Raw genomic sequence first — 17573 nt, 5'->3', positions numbered from 1 at the left:
ACTCCGCTGCGGCCGGGACCAGCCGCCCTTAGGCACCCGGGGCTCGCGCCTCCCGGCTCACCGCAGCCTGCCTCCTGGGCTGCAGACCCGGGGTTTCACAGCAGCGCGCAACCCGCCACCCCCCCGCCTCCCCCTGCCAGGCTTTCTGTGGGAAGTTGCGCGGCGGGCCGGTGGACCCTGGCACCCGGCAGTACTCCGGGAAGAGTGAGCCGGGCGAAGGCGCGAGCCGGGTGCTGGGACTTGGTCCACCCGCCGGCTGGGCGCGCCCGCTCCGCTGCGGACGCCCGGGCGCCTGCGGACACGCATCCCGCTTTCCGCTGCTTTCGGGATCCGGGCAGGGAGCTGGCACCTCGGAAAGACTTATCATGGGCAGAAAGAGACAACAGGCGAGCGGGAGACGTCACGCCAAAAACCGAGCAGGCGGGTGGGTGGGGGAGCGTGGAGGAGTCATCGGTGCGGGCGAGGCGCACGGGCGGCGTGGGGCTCCACCGACTCAGAACTTCCCTCTTCCCCTCTCCCCTCCCCTTCGATTATTCTGGCCGCCTCCGCCTCCCCCACTCCCCACCTCTCTCTCTCTCTCTCTCTCTTGCCTCTCCCTCTGTCTCTGTCTCTCCCGTCTCTCTGTGTCACACACACACACACACACACACACACACACACACACACACACACACACACACACTTGTATTTTGTGCTGTCGTAAAACCCACGTGTCCAGCCGGGAGGCTGCCAGAGCGCGGAGCTGAGGAACCGGGACCCGGCGGCGGCGAGCGCAGCAGCCCAGCGCGGCTCCGGTCCGCGCCCCGCTCGGGCCGCGCTCCCCCGCGCGCTCCGCCGGCCTCCGCGGGCCTCCGCTCGCTCGCCCGCCGCCCGGGAGGGTCCCGGCGGCCCCACCACCTCTAGGGCTTTCCTTTCCCGCGGCGCAGGGGCATGTAGTGCACCCGGGACGCACACTCTCCCGCACGCTCGCCGACACCCACGCGCGCACGCACGCACCCGCCGGCGGCCCCGAGTTTCCAGGTAAGGCGCGGCTGGTCTGGGGCCGGGGTCTGGGGCCCCGGGGACAGGAGGCTGGAGGTCCCGGGCTGGGGGCGGGGGGCGAGACTGTCCCGCCTCCTGGCGCCGGAGGCCAGCGCGGCTCCGGGGCTGCGCCACTCCGGCTCGGGTCGGCTCCGGGCGCGGGCCGCGGGCGGGGGCTGCGTCCTGCCGCCGAGTCCTGCGGGCGAGCGCCCGAGCGCCCGGCTTCCGCGGGGCGAGGCGGGGTGCACGGAGCTCCCTGCGCGCCGCGCCGCGCCGCGGCTTCAGAGTAAACTTTGCGCCCTTGGAGTTGGAGAGGGGGAGCGGCGGCTCCGGGCTGCCGCAGGCGGAGCCCGGGCTCAGCTCTCGCCCCAGGGTCTGGGCGGCCATCCTCCCCGGCCCTCTCGCCCCCGGCCCCGGGGCCCGGCTCAGGCGCCCTCTCCTCTCTGCCCTCTGCCCCCAGCTTGAGAGGTCGGACATGCTGAAGCCCGGAGACCCCGGCGGCTCGGCCTTCCTCAAAGTGGACCCAGCCTATCTGCAGCACTGGCAGCAACTCTTCCCGCACGGCGGCAGCGGCGGCCCGCTCAAGGGCGGCGGCGCCGCGGGTCCCCTGGGCGCGCCGCAGCCTCTCCAGCCGCCGCCGCCGCCGCCCCCGGAGCGCGCCGAGCCTCCTCCGGACCCCTTGCGCCCGCGGCCCGCCTCGCTCTCCTCCGCCTCCTCCACTCCGGCGTCCTCCTCCACCTCGGCCTCCTCTGTCTCCTCCTGCGCCGCCGCCGCCGCCGCGCTGGCGGGTCTGTCGGCCCTGCCCGTGGCGCAGCTGCCGGTGTTCGCGCCTCTGGCCGCCGCCGCCGTCGCCGCCGAGCCGCTGCCCGCCAAGGACCTGTGCCTGGGCGCCGCCTCGGGCCCGGGGCCCGCCAAGTGCGGCGGCAGCGGCGGAGACGTGCGGGGCGGCCCGCGCTTCCGCTGCAGCGCGGAGGAGCTGGACTATTACCTGTACGGCCAGCAGCGCATGGAGATCATCCCGCTCAACCAGCACACCAGCGACCCCAACAACCGTACGTAGCCGCAGCCCGCGCGCGCTCTCCAGGGCCGCTGGCGCCGTCGAGCGCGGGCGCCCATCCGGGAAGGGGGTCGCGGGGCCGGGCCCCAGGGGGTGGGCTGCCCCAGGCCGCGGCCCCGCACCTCCCAGACCGTCGTGGCAAAATTTCCCCAACGTTAGAGAAGGAGAGAGAACGGATGGGATGCCGGGTGGCACCTCAGGGTTACCCCTACCTCGTCCCCACCCCCCGTCCCGGCTTCGCAAGCCTTTAGACCCCAGCGGCTCGAGGACCCGGCGGACAGACCTCCGCCCTCCCGCGGGATTGAGCCCGGGGCCCGGCGGGCGCCAGCAGCGCACGCTGGGGGCTTGGCCCGGCCTCGGAGGGACGCGGGAGGGACCCTCAGCGTTTCTGGGGAGCGTGCACTCCTCCTGTCCCTCACCTCGGGAGTTAACTACAGCAGCTCACTTTCCACCCGTGGGGTGGGCAGGGGACGCGCCGAGAGCTGCTGGCTGGCGGGGCCTCGCCGGAGTAGGAATTTTGCATGACACTGGGTCAGTCTCTCCCTGCAGGCAGGCATTATTCTTAGGTCTTCTATTTATTTAGAAAAGGAGGAGAAGAAAACTTGCCAGCTGCTTAATGAGAAAACGTTTCCGACTTCGGGGTAGGGTCATTCCCAGCGGATCCCGCGTACTCCGCGCACCCTTGGTCGTTTAAACGTTTGTTCGCAATCCGTAGGCACGCTTGATTTGCTTTTTTTTTTTTTTTTTTTAATGACTCTGACAGTAGTTCTGTATTAGCAGTGTACGCTCCTTGTTCCCGAGTAAATGGCAAATGCCTAATTGAAAAATTAAGTAAGTGCCTAATTCAAGCTGCACGGTTCTCCTTCCTCTAGCTTCGATTCCTGTATTCAGATTTTCAAAGGCTTCTCGCAAGTACAGCTCCGTTTTGCGGTCTTGAGACAAAACGCTAACTGAAGACCAAGAATATGTATTGCTCTGTATCCAGTCCTTTTGGTCGTATCAGAAGTTAGGATACTCTTACACCTAAGGCATTGGTGTCAGTGCTCCATACACTTCCAGAGATCTCTGGAGAGAGTATTAAAGGTTAAGAGAGTCAAGTTGAAAGCAGTAGAGGATTTGAAAGATCAGCGCTCACTTAGCTCCTTTCATCTCATTCCCTCGTTTAGTTTCTGCATGAGGGAAGTTGATGATAAACGAGTATAATCATTCTGTTCTGAATAAGTCCCTTCTTGTAGAATGTCTACCGCTCCATGAACTTAATTCGTTGTAAAAGCAAAATAACTACAAATTTTAGTTAAAGGACTCTTGGTGTCACTACTTTGATGAGAAAACACTAGCCACGAGCCTAGTGATGGCGGTGGTTCAGCCTTTTCAAAAGGGATGGGGATCATTTTTCTGATGGAGATAATTATTACTAACCATAAAAAGCAGTTGTATTTACTTTTTTCTCTCCAGAGTTTGAGGGTAAAGTACTAGTTTAAAATGAGGGTTTCAACTCAAATTTGCCCTGCTGTTAGGAAGACGTTTGTATTCCAGAGTTTAGAAAATTTTATAAAATGATATCGTCCTAATGGACTTCAAAAAAATACTTCTCTTCCTCCTGAATTTCTTGAACGTGTTGTTTTCAAAGCAGTTCTTTTAAAAATGTGAATTAAAAAGACAAGAAATGCTTTGGAAAAGACAGTTCTTACTGCTAAGTGAAATACAGTCACTGTGGGCTGAGAGTACTTTATCAAACTTGCACTTTCTCTTCTGCATTAAATGATTGTTGGCAAAGATGCCAGCAGCACACCCCAAAGCCCTGGCTGTGCTCTGAGTGCCTGTATTGTTCACAATGCAATCTTGAGGCTCAGTGCATTTTCACCAGAGAAAAACCTAGATTGATCTGAGAAAGAACTGGGATAGATTGCTAATTAATATATGGCTATTGAGCCAGTTTATCATCCAGGTAACGTTTTCCTCTGACTGGAGGAAATGAATTATGATGTATTTAAATTATTCCCATTGTGTTATCTTCTGGTATCTCTTTTTGAGTCAGCTGGACTGCTTCCCCTGTGCGAAGTGCAAGGGAAAACACAGAAGGCAAAGAAAGTCAGATTGCCCTGTTAGAGTTACACTTCACATTGCTTCCTCATTAAAGGGCATTTGAGAAAGAAAATAGAAAGCTGAGGTAGCTTTATGTAATGCTGGCCAGCCAGGCCTGCCTTTCTTGCAGAAACTTCTCTGGGCAAGAGCACACACTCGTTTGAAACCTTGGGGTGCATGTTTTGCAAAGATGGATTGAGAAGTGATTGGGTTTAATCTAACGAGGGGATCAAAACCAAACAGAAATGCAAAGGGTGGGAAACTGTTGGTCCTCCATGGCGGGGGAAGTTGGTCTGCTGTTTGCAAGGTGGTGAAAACCAGAGCTGCTCCCCATTCCCAGGTTGTATGCAGGTGGGGGCGGGGGGGGGGTGAGGTGAGAGGCTGCTCAGAAGGGAAGTGCCCAGTGATTTTTATCCCTACCCCCCCACACACACACACATTTTCCTAGTTTCAGGTTCCTGCCATCCATGCTCTTGTAAGAGCATTCTATGAAATGACCACTCAGCATCGCTTCCCTTTATTATTATTTAAAAGGTGTTGAGTCATTTTCTCTTTTGCTCAGGAGGCAAAGACAGGGACCCCCTCACTTCTCTTCCCTTTAGAAGAGTCGCTCTTTGCCTGCAAGCCGCAACCCAGTAACACGTGTGAATCATTAACACTCGCTTCACCTTGAAACTTTATTGGCATCTTTGGCAAAGGCCACAGTGAAGGCATAGCGGAGGGTCCTTAAAACACAGACACAAAGACTTAAAAAACAGCAGACGCGGTATAAAGCTAGCCGGGGAACTCTTCCAATACAGTGCTCTTATCTGTGTGGGTTAATTTATTCCACGGTGGAAGGACACTTTCCACGGACCCTCTGCAGGCTGCTGTGCCTCCTGCTTTCATCTCCCTAACACCGGTGGGCGGTTTGCAACAGAAAAGGGGGATGGGGGTGGGGGGGCTTCCTTCCCTGTCCTGTGTCAGCGCCCGCACGCCTTTGCTCCCTGGTTGCCTAAAGCCATTGATTACGTCAGGCGCCTTCGCTGTGGCCTCCTCCCGGGTTCTGGGAGCCGGTGCCTTGCCTGAGACCCTGTCACTCTTCTTGGAAGGTAGCGAAAGGCAGCCACAGGGCGCCCCTGGTGTTTGTAGGCGCGATACCTGGCGGTATGATGGGGGGCGATCACCTTTCCAGACCTTTCAGGGAAGGTGCCCCTTTTACGTATCTGGGAAGGGGTTGGGAGCTAAGTCCGCCCGGGGTCTCCGCGGAAGCGAGACGCTTCGCAGCTTCCCCAGCTGGAGGTCTCTGCCACTTTCCGTCTCGGGGGAGCTCTGCTGCGCAGGGAACAGTGGTGGGAACAGCACGCGCAGATGCTCCGGTGTAGGAGCCGGGCGCGAGGCTCTCCGGCTGGGTAGCGCCAGCCTTTCCGAGGGCTGGGGAGGGGCTGTGGGCGAGAAGGAAATGGGGGGGTTCGTCCAGAGGGGTTAAAGAGGGAGCTAAAAGGAGAACGAGTATTTTCTGACCTTCCCTAATCTCTTCGCACCCAGTTGGGAGACGCAGGTCCGGTCTTCGGGAGCCCCCGAGCCCAGCAGCCCCGCAGGGGGGTCTTCCTGCTACCGAGGCACGGACCGCGCCGGCCACTCCCGCCCAGCGTCCCCGCTGTCAGCCGCCAGCGACTTAGATTTCAGACCTGGTCCCCGGTGGGAGGGAGGCTCGGAGTCAGCGTGTGGGCTTTTGTGTTGTTCTATTTTTCTTTTTCTCTTTTCTCTCTTTTGGTGTGCAGGCCCAGCCCCATCCCGTAACATACATGATTTAGCTATTTTACATCATTCGTTATCTAGCGCCCTGAAACTGAACATAGAGCCATATATTAGATTGAGGTTAGAAGAGGTGGCGACTGTTTATTTAAGGTGATAAAATGGTCCATCAGCAGTAATCTCCATCGATATGTGCCACCAGGAGATGAAGGATGAGGGGACAAGCCACAATTAATTGCCCTATAGTTTTGTAGGAGAGAGTGGAGCCAGCCCAGACCCGCTTCGATCCCCTCTCCGTCCTATTCATCATCTCCGCATTGTATACGGCGGCCTCGCAGGGGCAGGGGCAGGGGCAGGGGCAGGGGCTGGCCAGGTTTATCTCGGCGCAATATTCTCTCGCCCGCACACCCTGGCGCTCCCATTTAATTTATTAATACGGTCATCGGAAGACAAATAAAATCCACATTGCCCCCCCCCCCCCGCCCCTCCGCTTTCTTTCCCTCCCCCTTTGTCTCTCGCGCTCGTCCCTGGGCCCGGCCGGCAGCAGGCGGAGCGGGGCAAGCCCAGCGCCTGTGCCACTCGCGCGGAGCTTTCTGCTGCCCTACGGGGAGCCCTCCCGAAGGCTCCGTGCGCCCACCGCTGGCTCCCCTTCCCGGCGGTGGCGGCGCTCAGCCCGCACGGCCTCCCGGACGTGCCTCCAGGACCCCGCGGGAGGCGAGGCCCTCGCCCGGCGGCGGCAGGCGAGGTGGGGGGCGGCGCGCGGGAAGGCCGGGGCCGGCAGGCGGGGGCCGGGGCCTGCGCGGTTCCGACGGGGCTGCGGGGCCTCCAGCGGGCCCGGGCCCAGCCGTCCACCCCGCCCCGTCCAGCGGCCGGCCCGGGGCTGGCGGAGAGGGCAAGGCCGCAGCCCGGGGGCGGGGGCGGGGGCGGGGGCGGGGGCGCGCCGACGAGCTCCGCCGGCCCCGGACCCCGCCGGGCCTCGGGACCCCGGCGACCCCGCGCCCGCAGCGCGCACGGCGCGGCCAGCAGGCGGCACTCCCGGGGCGCTCGCCCGCGGGATCGATGCGCGGCCGCCCCGCCGGGCTCGGCCTGCGGGGCCGGGGGCCGGGGGCCGCCCCCTCCCCGGCGGTCGGGGAGGATTTATAGCTTAGTTGTCCCTGCCGCCCGGGCGGAGAGGCAGGCTTCTCGGCTGCTCCTCGGTGTCCTTTCCAGAGGGGGGTGAGGGCGGGCGCAGGAGGCCGAGGCGTCGGGGAACCCAGGGTCTGGGTGGGGGTGGGGGGGCCTCCCGCGGTCCTGGCTCCGCCGGGCCCACACGAGTCCGTCAGCCTCTGCAAACAGGGAAGAAAAAAAAAAAAAAGGTCTCGAAACGTTTTAAATTTCACCTTTCCTAGAACAAGAAATGAAACACCAGAAAAGAAAACCATGCCTGTTTTGCCCCCCTTTACCTTTAAAAATAGAGCCGCTTTCCATTGCCACAGTAGTGTTCGCACTTGGGGAAATACTCAAGCAATCCACGAGGATGTGAAAGAAAGAGTGGAAGTGCGCTCTTCGTGACACTTGGGCTGGCCTCCCGAAGTCAGTAGGTGGCTAAGTCTGTGACCTAGTGAGACCTCCTTCCCTTATTCAGGGCCACAGAAACAGGAGCCCTGACAGATCCATTCAGGATGAGAGGAGGGACCATGATCTCTGATATTGCCTAATTCGAAAATGGCATTTCAAAGTATCTTGCTTGGAGAATCTGATATTTCTCACAGATAGAGAAAACACTTTCCAAATAACAATTATGGACTTTCAGAAAATAACCCTGATTTTAGGATAATCTAGGAACATTTATTTGCTTATTCTTTATGAATACAAATACATTTGTATTATGTATTGCTCGGCGTGGAATGCTGTATGTAATGTATGCATTTATTATGTGTGTGTGTGTGTATATATACATGCACATATATAAAATACGTTTGGGGGGTGCACTTTGGGCATCTAGCCAGCCTTCTCCCTCCAACCTTTTCTTGTAGGCGTTTATGGCTCCTTTCTGGAAAACACTCTGCTAGCATGTTTGTCTATTTGTGCCACATTTGTCAACCCCGGAGTAAGAACTTGTTTTAAGCATCCTCAGGCTCCTTTGGGACCCTGAGACACAGAGTCAGAGGCCAGTTATTTTCAATGGCAGGGGTTTTGTGTATTAAAAAACATCAGGATATAACATGTATTTGGATGTAATTGGTCAACTTCTCCAGCAGAATATTTTGATATAGCACAAAGTGGTTTATCAGTTAAGACTCATGTAATTAAAGTGGATTAGCCTCCCTTACTCTCTGGACTTTACACACAGGTAGTCTTCTGTATATTGGGAGAAACTCAGCTTTTTCTTTGGCAAAATGCCACTATTAAGTTTTTCAACACCTGCTGGAGGCAACTGAAATTTAGTTGGTAGAAGAGAGTTTTAGAGGACTTCTTAGAGAAAGGGCTAGCTGTAGTTTTATCATGCATAGCAAATACAGGGAGTGAGTTTGCTGTCTGTGGATTGGTGGCTGGAGTTCCTCCTTATTTTATTACTGATGTAGTTGGGGTGATAGTGCGTGTTGTGGAGATGTTGGAAGTTGATGTAATCTCTGGTGTGGACTGGTAGGGAGTGAATACCAACTGCTTTTGCTTCTCACCATATGCCTCATTGAGCCAGCCAGAAAGGGAAAGTAGGTTAAGCAGCTCCTTAGGGTGATTTGAGTTTTATTTTTACAGGACATATTGTTTTTGCTTATTGTCATTTGTTTTAAGCTATTTTTGCTAATGTGCTGAAAGGTCATCTCTGAGGCTAAAATCCAAAGTTATGGACATAATCTGTTCACTTTGCAGTACATTTAACCTCCCCAAACCCACGAGCGTGGGAGAGAGATTTGGAAATTTCTGTTATTCACCGATGCTAGAGCAATTTTTGTGGCCTGCCAAATAGTGCTTTCAGTGAAATACTTCAATTGTACTGATTATGAGTTTGGATGTAAAATTTTCCCAGCTTTCATTAGTCTCCCTAGATCTTTAGATTTGGAGGCTTTGAAGTAGGCAAACTTGACCGTGAATCTTTCTCTACCACTTTCTCGTTTCTGATCCTTGGTCTAGCTACATTGCTCGTGAAGCCTCAAATTACCTCATCTACAAAATGGGGATCATGATATGGTGATTATTCTGAGGTAGGTGTCTGGAACACTGTAGACACTGGGTGACTTTGAATATTTATTGTCTTTTTTTCCATTCCCCCCTTGGTCTTGAAGTAGTTATTTTCACAGTCAGAAGCAAGAGAGGATGTGTGAAGTGTATCTGGAAGGGCTGACATGTGGTAAGGGTAGGAATACTTTCTGTCTAGGCCCTAAAGGCAAAAGTAGAGCCTGACACAGTATTTACATTAGTTGGTATCACTGGGAGAGGGGGCTTTTGTGGGATGGAGGTCCAGAGCATGGGCACCTCCCCACCTGTAGAAACAGGTTGTCTCTTGTCACTTGAGAGGCCTGGGGATATCTCCAAGAAGCTGCAGTCAGAAGGTCCTGTCCTTTCCTGGGCCCTCTTGGGAAGAGTGTGGGAGTAGGGGACTGAGGGGAAGGCACAGCCTGCTGGAGCCTTCTCCACTGAAATAGGATGTTCACATGGTCAACCCTGGGCTTGCTTTGAAAGAAACGGCAAAACCAGGGTTCGCTCTGGGCGGCTGGGTTGCCCTTGGGGATTCCTTCCTTGTAGATTCCTCCCTGACTCACTTTGTGAAAAGTTAGGTAGGCTTGCCTCTGTTTTAGGATGGATGGAAGCACACTGAGAGTGACAGTGCCCTGTGCCCCCAACCCTAGACCTGGCGGACCTGAAGCTGGGTGCAGGTGCTAGGAGGCCTCAAGGGCCTCCCGACGCCCAGCGCTGGCGCATCTACCGATGCCCCAGCTCCCGCCACCCACCAGTTGGTACCCATCCCACCTCCTGCTCGGTGCCCTAGGGCTCAGTTGCGTGGGGGGGGCCGTGGCTCCCCAGGGAGGCTGGGCCAGGGAGGCTGGGTTGTGCTGGCGGGCGCCGAGGCTGCCTCTCTGAGGCAGGTCTGCAGGGCCGGGGCGCAGACACCGCGGCTCCGCCAGGCCCATTAATAACCCGGAGGGCGCTGCGATTCGACAGCGCGGTCGCCGCAGGCTCTGCTTCCTGCGGCCGCCTGGCTTTTTCCCATCCAGTTTGAGTCGAGGGACACCGGGCGTCCACAGCCACCCGACCCAGAGGGAGGGTGAGGATCCCCTCCTCTGGGCTGCTGGCTGCCCGGGGGAACGTCGGAGAGAGCCGGGTTCACGGCAGTTCTTCCCTCGCATGTAATTCACGAGGAGGATCGCGTGCAGCCTGGGGACCCATCATCTGGGCAGCAGCCACCCTCTCCACTCAGCCATTACCCAGATCCTTAAATTCACTATGTAGTCCTTTTTGGCTTCTGGTAAGAGCTTGCACTCCAGCACAGGCACCCCAAACCCGCTAGAATGGTCCCCCTTTCTCCACCCTTTCCTCTCTGGCTGGAGTGGCCAGTGTCTGGGGTTCTGCACCACCAGGGGCCAAGGACGGCTCCCCACTTTGGTGCCGGCTGCGGGCCGTGGGAGCGGGTGCTTCCCCAGGAGTCGGGAGGGTGCTTCGTGCTGGATGGGTCGCCCGCCTGCCCCGGTGATTTTGGAAGCATCTTCTCTCATTGTCGGAAGAGGAAAACCAAATATACCCAGGCGACCAAAGTAGAATCTCTCTGGGACAGAAGGTTGAGCAAGAGATAGGCTCTTTTCATGGGACAGTGATAAACACACATGGAAACACCCTGGAGTGAGAGGACAGGGGAGAGAGTCAGAGGGAACTAGAGAGAGAAAGGAAGAGGGAGAGAGAGACACCCCCTCCGCCCCCCAGAAGCAGAAGGGAGCTGGGGGTTCCACAGAGACAGCCATGCCACCCACACCCAGCAACCAAGGTTTTTGGGGCGCCGGGGGCTCGACCCCTACCAGGCCGATTTGGGTGCCACGATTTCCAAGGCAGGGGTGCAGAGGAACCTCTCCCCCATTCCTAGTGGCCCCGGTGCCCTGAAGGTGTCCCCTCCCTCGCAGGTGGCATACCCGGGGAGGGGATGTGGTCGTCTCAGGATTGGCCCGAGGATGGGCCGCCTTGAGCGGCGGGTTAACCGTCTTCCTTCCCTCCCTCCCGCTCGTTCTCCGGCAGGTTGCGACATGTGCGCGGACAACCGCAACGGCGAGTGCCCCATGCACGGGCCGCTGCACTCGCTGCGCCGGCTTGTGGGCACCAGCAGCGCCGCGGCCGCCGCGCCCCCGCCCGAGCTGCCCGAGTGGCTCCGGGACCTGCCGCGGGAGGTGTGCTTGTGCACCAGCACCGTGCCCGGCCTGGCCTACGGCATCTGTGCGGCACAGAGGATCCAGCAGGGCACCTGGATCGGGCCCTTCCAGGGCGTCCTCCTGCCCCCGGAGAAGGTGCAGGCCGGCGCCGTGAGGAACACGCAGCATCTCTGGGAGGTAAGTCACTCATGGCTCAGCACCTCGCCAAACCAGAGCTTTGGCCGGCAAACAGCCTGGCCCTTGGTGGTGGGGGTGGGGCAGCTTACGGGAGAGCCTCCCCTGTTCTTCAGTGGGTAGGGGAGGATAGATTTCTCAGGTCATGCACATGCCGGGTGTCTGCCAAGGTACAGTTCTTAGGTGCAGAGCTTGGCCTGGCGCCTCAGCAACCCAGCCAGGAAGACAGGGCCTACAGGTTCCTGAAGGTGGGATCCCCTTAACAAGCCTCTGTTCCAGCTGGGATGGATTTGATGTTGTCTCCCTGGATCTTGGGAAAAAGAAAAGCCAGCTGAGGTTGATAGAGCAGAGGAGGCCTGGCATTGGGGTGTCAGCTAGGTGAATGTCCCATTCTGAGCTCTTCCACAGTATGTTTTTTGGGCACTGGGCAAGAAGGGACATAGCATAAACAGGAGGAAGAGAGTCAGGCTCCTTTTCTCAGATAAAAACAATTTTGTAAACGTTGAGCTTAAGAGACTGGGGCATGTTTCATAACTTTCAAAGCATCCCGAGTAAGCAAATTACATTGTGAATCTGAAATCACAAATTCTGCTTCTTTTCTGACAAAGTACAATTAGGCAGCCTTCAGCAAGACAGAAAATCCAAACATAGGAAAACTTGGAGCACTTTGATATCACCCAATTCATGATAATACTTAAGTGGCACAATCCCATGTCATGCTATGATTTAAAAACAAGGAATGCATTTGAAAAATGTTCATCTGAGATTTCTTCCAGAGCTTTGTTGTTATTGAGATCAGTTCTGAAGAGGCAGATTCTTAGCCGTAGGTAATCCCCCCACCAGGTTTAGCCACCCCTCTCACCCAGGGGGTGATTTATGAAATAGAAGATGGTGGAAGTCTTACTCTTAGGGCCATATGTAAATCTGCCTGAGGCCAGGCGGTACAATGGAGTGGGAGTAGCCAGAAAAGAAAGTCACTTAAGTGCTAGAGGCCAACTTGGCAAGGACCTTAGGTCTCCATTAATGGGTCATTTCTACAGCAGCTTGTCTCATACAAGGTTCAGTGGCCTGTCAAGATGGGCATGCTGGCTGTGAGCAGCCTCGTAGTTACTAACTAAAACTCATGGGACTTGGTAATCCACTCACATTTTTGCTGAGCGCTCTGGACAGCACTATCTTAGGCTCTGGAGACGCAGTGTTGTGAAAAACAAACCTGGTCTCCACAGCCATTACATGACTGTTGGCATGGGATGCTGGGGCTGGGGCCTGTGCCTGTAAAACCTCCTTTGATGGTGTAGGAGCTACATGGTGAGCTTACAGCCCAGGAGCCCAAGATGGCCTCATGGCGGCCATGGGCTGCATAGTCTATGGTTATCTTCTGGGGCCCTGTGCCTAGGTTCCCAGGTTCTGTTTCACTTCTGAATTGGAAAAACAATTACACATTTTTAATCTCTCAGGATAGGATTCTTGAACGAGGAAGAAAACGTTGGGCATGTTTATGTCACCAAATAGTGCCCCCCCCCTCCTTTTTTTAAACAGAAATTTTTATAGGGAAACAGGGCAGAAGAGAATGGCTCGGTACATAGAGCCAGGTTAGAAGTGAGAGCTTTTTGGATCGGAAAAACTGACAAGTGGGAAATAATCAAAGCATCTGGTTTTGAAATATTTCCCAGTTGGTTTTTGTTTCTGACTAATTAGTTGTAACCTCCAGTGCGGTTTAAAGTTTATAAAACACTTCCAGGCACTTTTCATGTTCCAGTAGTGTTATTAGGAGCTCTAATACCATACAGTTAAAGGTCTGCCAATACTTTTCTGAGGAGATTGTTAAACGATTGTTCAATGGTACAGATTCACTCTATCGGCAAATGTTAAAACCAAACACTGTTATATTGCCCTCTCATGCCCCAGGTTTTGAGCTCATCTGTTTTTACAGTGCCAGGGGACGAAGCCATAAACATGAAAAAAAATCCCATAGTTCATAGTTTTGTTATAAAGGACGTGGATGCTTGTGATGTTGGCTGGAGATCACTACACATATAGAATATAATGATACATATTAATACTGAAAGCTGTGGAACCTTCCTTTTGTACCTTTCCTTGAGCTTGATTAAATTAGCACTGTTGAAATAAGGAGAGCGGGGATTGAGAGTTGTTGATACCTCAGTATCAGAGGAGAGGAAATTCGTCTTACCTATTGTTTCAGGTACTGAGTTGGTTCTGTGTTAGAAAAAAGACTTACTGGGTGTATGCATGCTTGAAGGATCTCCAGATCCCTCCTTCTGAATTCAGAACATGACCTATTTATTTTTATCATCTGTAAGAAGAGTTAGAATAAGCAAACATTTCGGGGATTGAAGGGATATTAAAACTGCAGTGGTGCAAAATCTATCAGTCTACTGGGAGATCCTATAAACTGTGACAGAGTACGGCCAGGTACCTTAGTGCCAATGTCCATTTGTTAAGATGAAACTTACTCTCATAGGGTTTCAGGTTTTTATTAGTATGATTATTTTTAAGCTATGAAGTCTTGAGTTTTTAATTTTTAAGCATTATGATTTATTTTTTTATGAAATGTGGTGATTTGAATTTAAATTTATAACAGGAGAGTCTAAATGCTGGATTGTTCCTTAAATGTTAGTCTTTGCTTTCAAACCTCAATTTTATTGTGAAAAAAAGTGTAGTCATCATATTAGGAAAGAATCCATAGTCGGAATACAAGATAGATCTATAGGAAACTTTTGGCAATAATTGTTTAATGACTCACATAATAATTATCCATTTAAAAAAAACACATTCTTTTAGATATCTTCCAGAATAGCAGGTCGACATAGAGCAGATCTTTAAAAACTTAAAAGCAGTTGAATCATTACCATTTCATTTTAAAAGTCAACTGGAATCGTCTCTCTTCCTCACATTTTTTTAAGTCACTTGCTGATGAAGAAATGTCTTTATATTTAGAGTTCAATACTCAGGTCCTGATGGATCTTACCAGGGTTACTTATCTTTATTTCAGTACAATAAATGGATTGCTAATCTTTTCCCGTCACTGTTTCCAAGTAGATGATGGATTTTTGTTTCAGTTTACAGTTCATTGTTTTTAGTATGGCTGTACTTTATTATACACATGAAGGCTTATTACAGAAACAATCAGATTCACCTTAGTTACTCCCTTTGTTTAATCATTAAAAGCTCTCTTTGTACAAAATGACTTTTTAATATTTAACATACCTCAGCCATTGAGAGCTTATTTGATTGTTTTGTCAGTGTGCTTTTAGTTAATATTTTCTTTGTGCTAATTATCCTGGTTCTTAAAAAATATAGCAACTTAAAGAAAGTTCAATATCATTCCATTATCTGCAGTATATTTTGACTCTTTGGGGTATCTATGGGCAATTCGAAGAGTTTTTTCTTTTTTTCTCTTTTAAAGCAAGAAGCCCAGGTGATTTTTTTTTTCCTTTTAAGGAGATGAACAAACTGAAAGCCCGATTACTAGTCTTTTTTTTGGGGGGGGGGGGGTCAGTTTCTTTTAGAATCAGATTTCACTGTGTTTTACAAAAAATAATAAATTCACAGAGTCTAAAACAAAAACATTACAGGACGGATTAAACAATCACTCGTTTTGCTTATATACATTTATTCCAGCAAGACTTGGATGCATGGTATATTTCTAGCTTATTTGGCCATAATGAGAAAAATCTTTCTGAATGTTTCGCAAAGAAAACATACTCTTTCTCAGCAATTAGGTCTTATTGATGAGAGTGAGATAATTTTGCTCTAATGTGTTTTCTAATAAAGAAGTGAAAAGACACGTTTGATTTCAGCATTTATGAAAACATTATCTCAATTATTAATGTGCCCTTTTTCCCTTGAGATAAATTAATCTAGTTGCACATGGTTTCCCCTTTCTGCTTAACATCAGAATTTAATATGACTGGACCTGAGGAATGTACATCGTGTAAACTTAAAATTCTAGTGGATAGAAAATACGGAAGTTTAAAATAAAGTAACAGTTTAAGATAGGCCAGAATTACCCAGGCCTTTCAAATCAAAGTCTAATTTGACAGGAAATTTTAGTGACAATGACAAAATAAATTGCACTTATTTTCATCCTAGAAAAATTATTCTGCTAATTGAAGTATGTTGTGACTTGTTAGGATTACGGTCAAGGTACTAGAAAGGGCTTTAATTTTATAGAATCTGTCTTTGCCTCTGTAAATTTGAGTGTCTCATTTTCGTTTACACTATGTGAAAACCTTCATTATTTTTCTTCAGAAAATCAAGGGGGAATAACATAATATGGGGTAGGATTTTTTTTGTGGTTTGATTTTATGCCATAATATTTTAGATTTAATAAGAGATTTGCTTTTAAGCAAATGGTCTATTTTTCATCATTACCATTTAGCTTAGGTCAAAAGACATTGATGAAACCAATATTAAAAATATATTACACGTTGCTAAACGTTTATATTTCAAAACCATCATAGGAAACTGGTGCTTGGAGGAAATGATATGACTTCATATTTTAAACGCATTACTTAGGTTTTGTATAATCACCCAATTCCATGTATAGTACTGTACTCATTTGTATATAAATATTTAGATGTTAAAAAATAATTTAAAATTAATTATTTAAAATGAAATTAAAACCACTTAAAAACTTAACAGGAACCATTTTAAAATTGTTCTGGTGATAACACTATAATTATATAGTCCATAGCTTTGCTTAATAGATTTTGGCTTGTTGGGTCTGATTCACCAAAGCACTAGGGGTTAGAATTATGTGGCTGTTCCAGTTATAGTGAAGTAGAAATTGTGCTTCTTAGTAATTTATCATTTAATATACTAGATTGCTTGTCAGCTTGGTTTTGAATATGTCAATTTCATGAACTCCAAATAAATTCTTCCTAAAAAGAAGCCATAGTCATGTTGCTGTTATGTTTTAAATTTACAGAGGAACAGCTGGTGTATCTCTCTGGCTTTGCCTCATTTGATTTGAGGATGTCTGCGATAGTGGTGCCCATTTGATAGAGTGTGAGCATTTTGTAGTTTTACATAAACTGTAAAACCATCTGCCGCCTCTTGGAATGGTTTCCAGCATTGTGTTCACAATCAAAACTTGGTACTTAAAGTTGGCTTGGCAAAGGCCCGTTCAAGTCCTGGTTCTCTTTGGTTTATGTATCACCCTGCACAGTGCCACTCGTGGTTTTCTAAAATTCAAAAGTGATAGTGCTTTAAAAAAAAAAAAAAGACATCTATTGTAGCCATTTGGAAATTCTCACACTAGTGAGGTTCAATCCAAATATGCATGTGATGAGACAGTGTTTCAGTTGCAAATACTTTATGAAGAGTGATATGTTCTGTATCTGCGGGATGATTTCTCTCATTAGTTCATTTTATCTGTTGTTTACAGATCACTTCTCTTATTGATAATATTTTGTCCATGTGGAAAAAAAAAAACCTCATAAGTATTTCCTGTCACAACTGCATATTTCCTTACATCAGGTGATTCTCTCTGCCCACCCACCCCCCTTTCTTCCACACTGACTGGAAAAGAGGATCAAGGAATTAAACTCAGAACCTCAGTCTTCCCCACTGGTAGCCAGCGAGCCGATGAAAATGTGTTGATGGTCATGTTGGACCTGAGGAACTTGCACAGGAGCCTCTTTGTTTTATTATTTTACTGTGTCACTTAAGGCACTTTGAATTATTTGATTAATCTCTTTTGTTACCCAGAAATCACTTCATGGTGGTAGGGTAATATTACGGGTCTCACAAATGTCATGGAATACAAAATGGTGCTTGGTAGTTAGCTGAGGAATCAGGCCCACCATCTCCAGATCCAGCCTCCATCTGCCGATCTGAAGAATGCAGGGCCTGGAACCAGGGCGGGGACTGCCTTGTGTGCACTCTCTCTCTCTCTCTCTCCTCTCTCTCTCTCTCTTTTTCAGAATCTTATAGACTCCCAGATTTAATGAGTTTAGACATTCCTTGTGTATTTACACAAGAAATACAGACCCCGGCATCACTACTTAGCATAAAAGCCAAGAGAAGCCAGAGCAGAATATACTTTTCCTTGTAAGCATTTGCCACCTCGCTCAGATAAGTTACAGAATTCCATTATCCAAATTGTTACACATGTGTGACAGAGGTTGACCTTTTGTCAT

General features: G+C 50.9%; 1 protein-coding gene across 1 annotated transcript in view; it reads left to right on the top strand.

Annotated features, from left to right (window-relative positions):
- Window positions 1–947: 947 nt before the first annotated feature.
- PRDM6 (PR/SET domain 6) overlaps window positions 948–17573 on the top strand; it is a 102561-nt gene continuing 85935 nt past the window's right edge. Inside the window, exons 1-3 of the mRNA XM_072728673.1 lie at window positions 948–1020; window positions 1481–2072; window positions 11105–11412. Coding sequence (XP_072584774.1) covers window positions 1496–2072; window positions 11105–11412 — 885 coding nt within the window. The 5' untranslated portion in view covers window positions 948–1020; window positions 1481–1495. The remainder of the gene's footprint in view (window positions 1021–1480; window positions 2073–11104; window positions 11413–17573) is intronic.

This window comes from Vulpes vulpes, chromosome 12, assembly GCF_048418805.1.
Source record: "Vulpes vulpes isolate BD-2025 chromosome 12, VulVul3, whole genome shotgun sequence".
Lineage (NCBI taxonomy): Eukaryota > Metazoa > Chordata > Mammalia > Carnivora > Canidae > Vulpes > Vulpes vulpes.
This window is presented reverse-complemented; position numbering and strand designations above follow the sequence as displayed.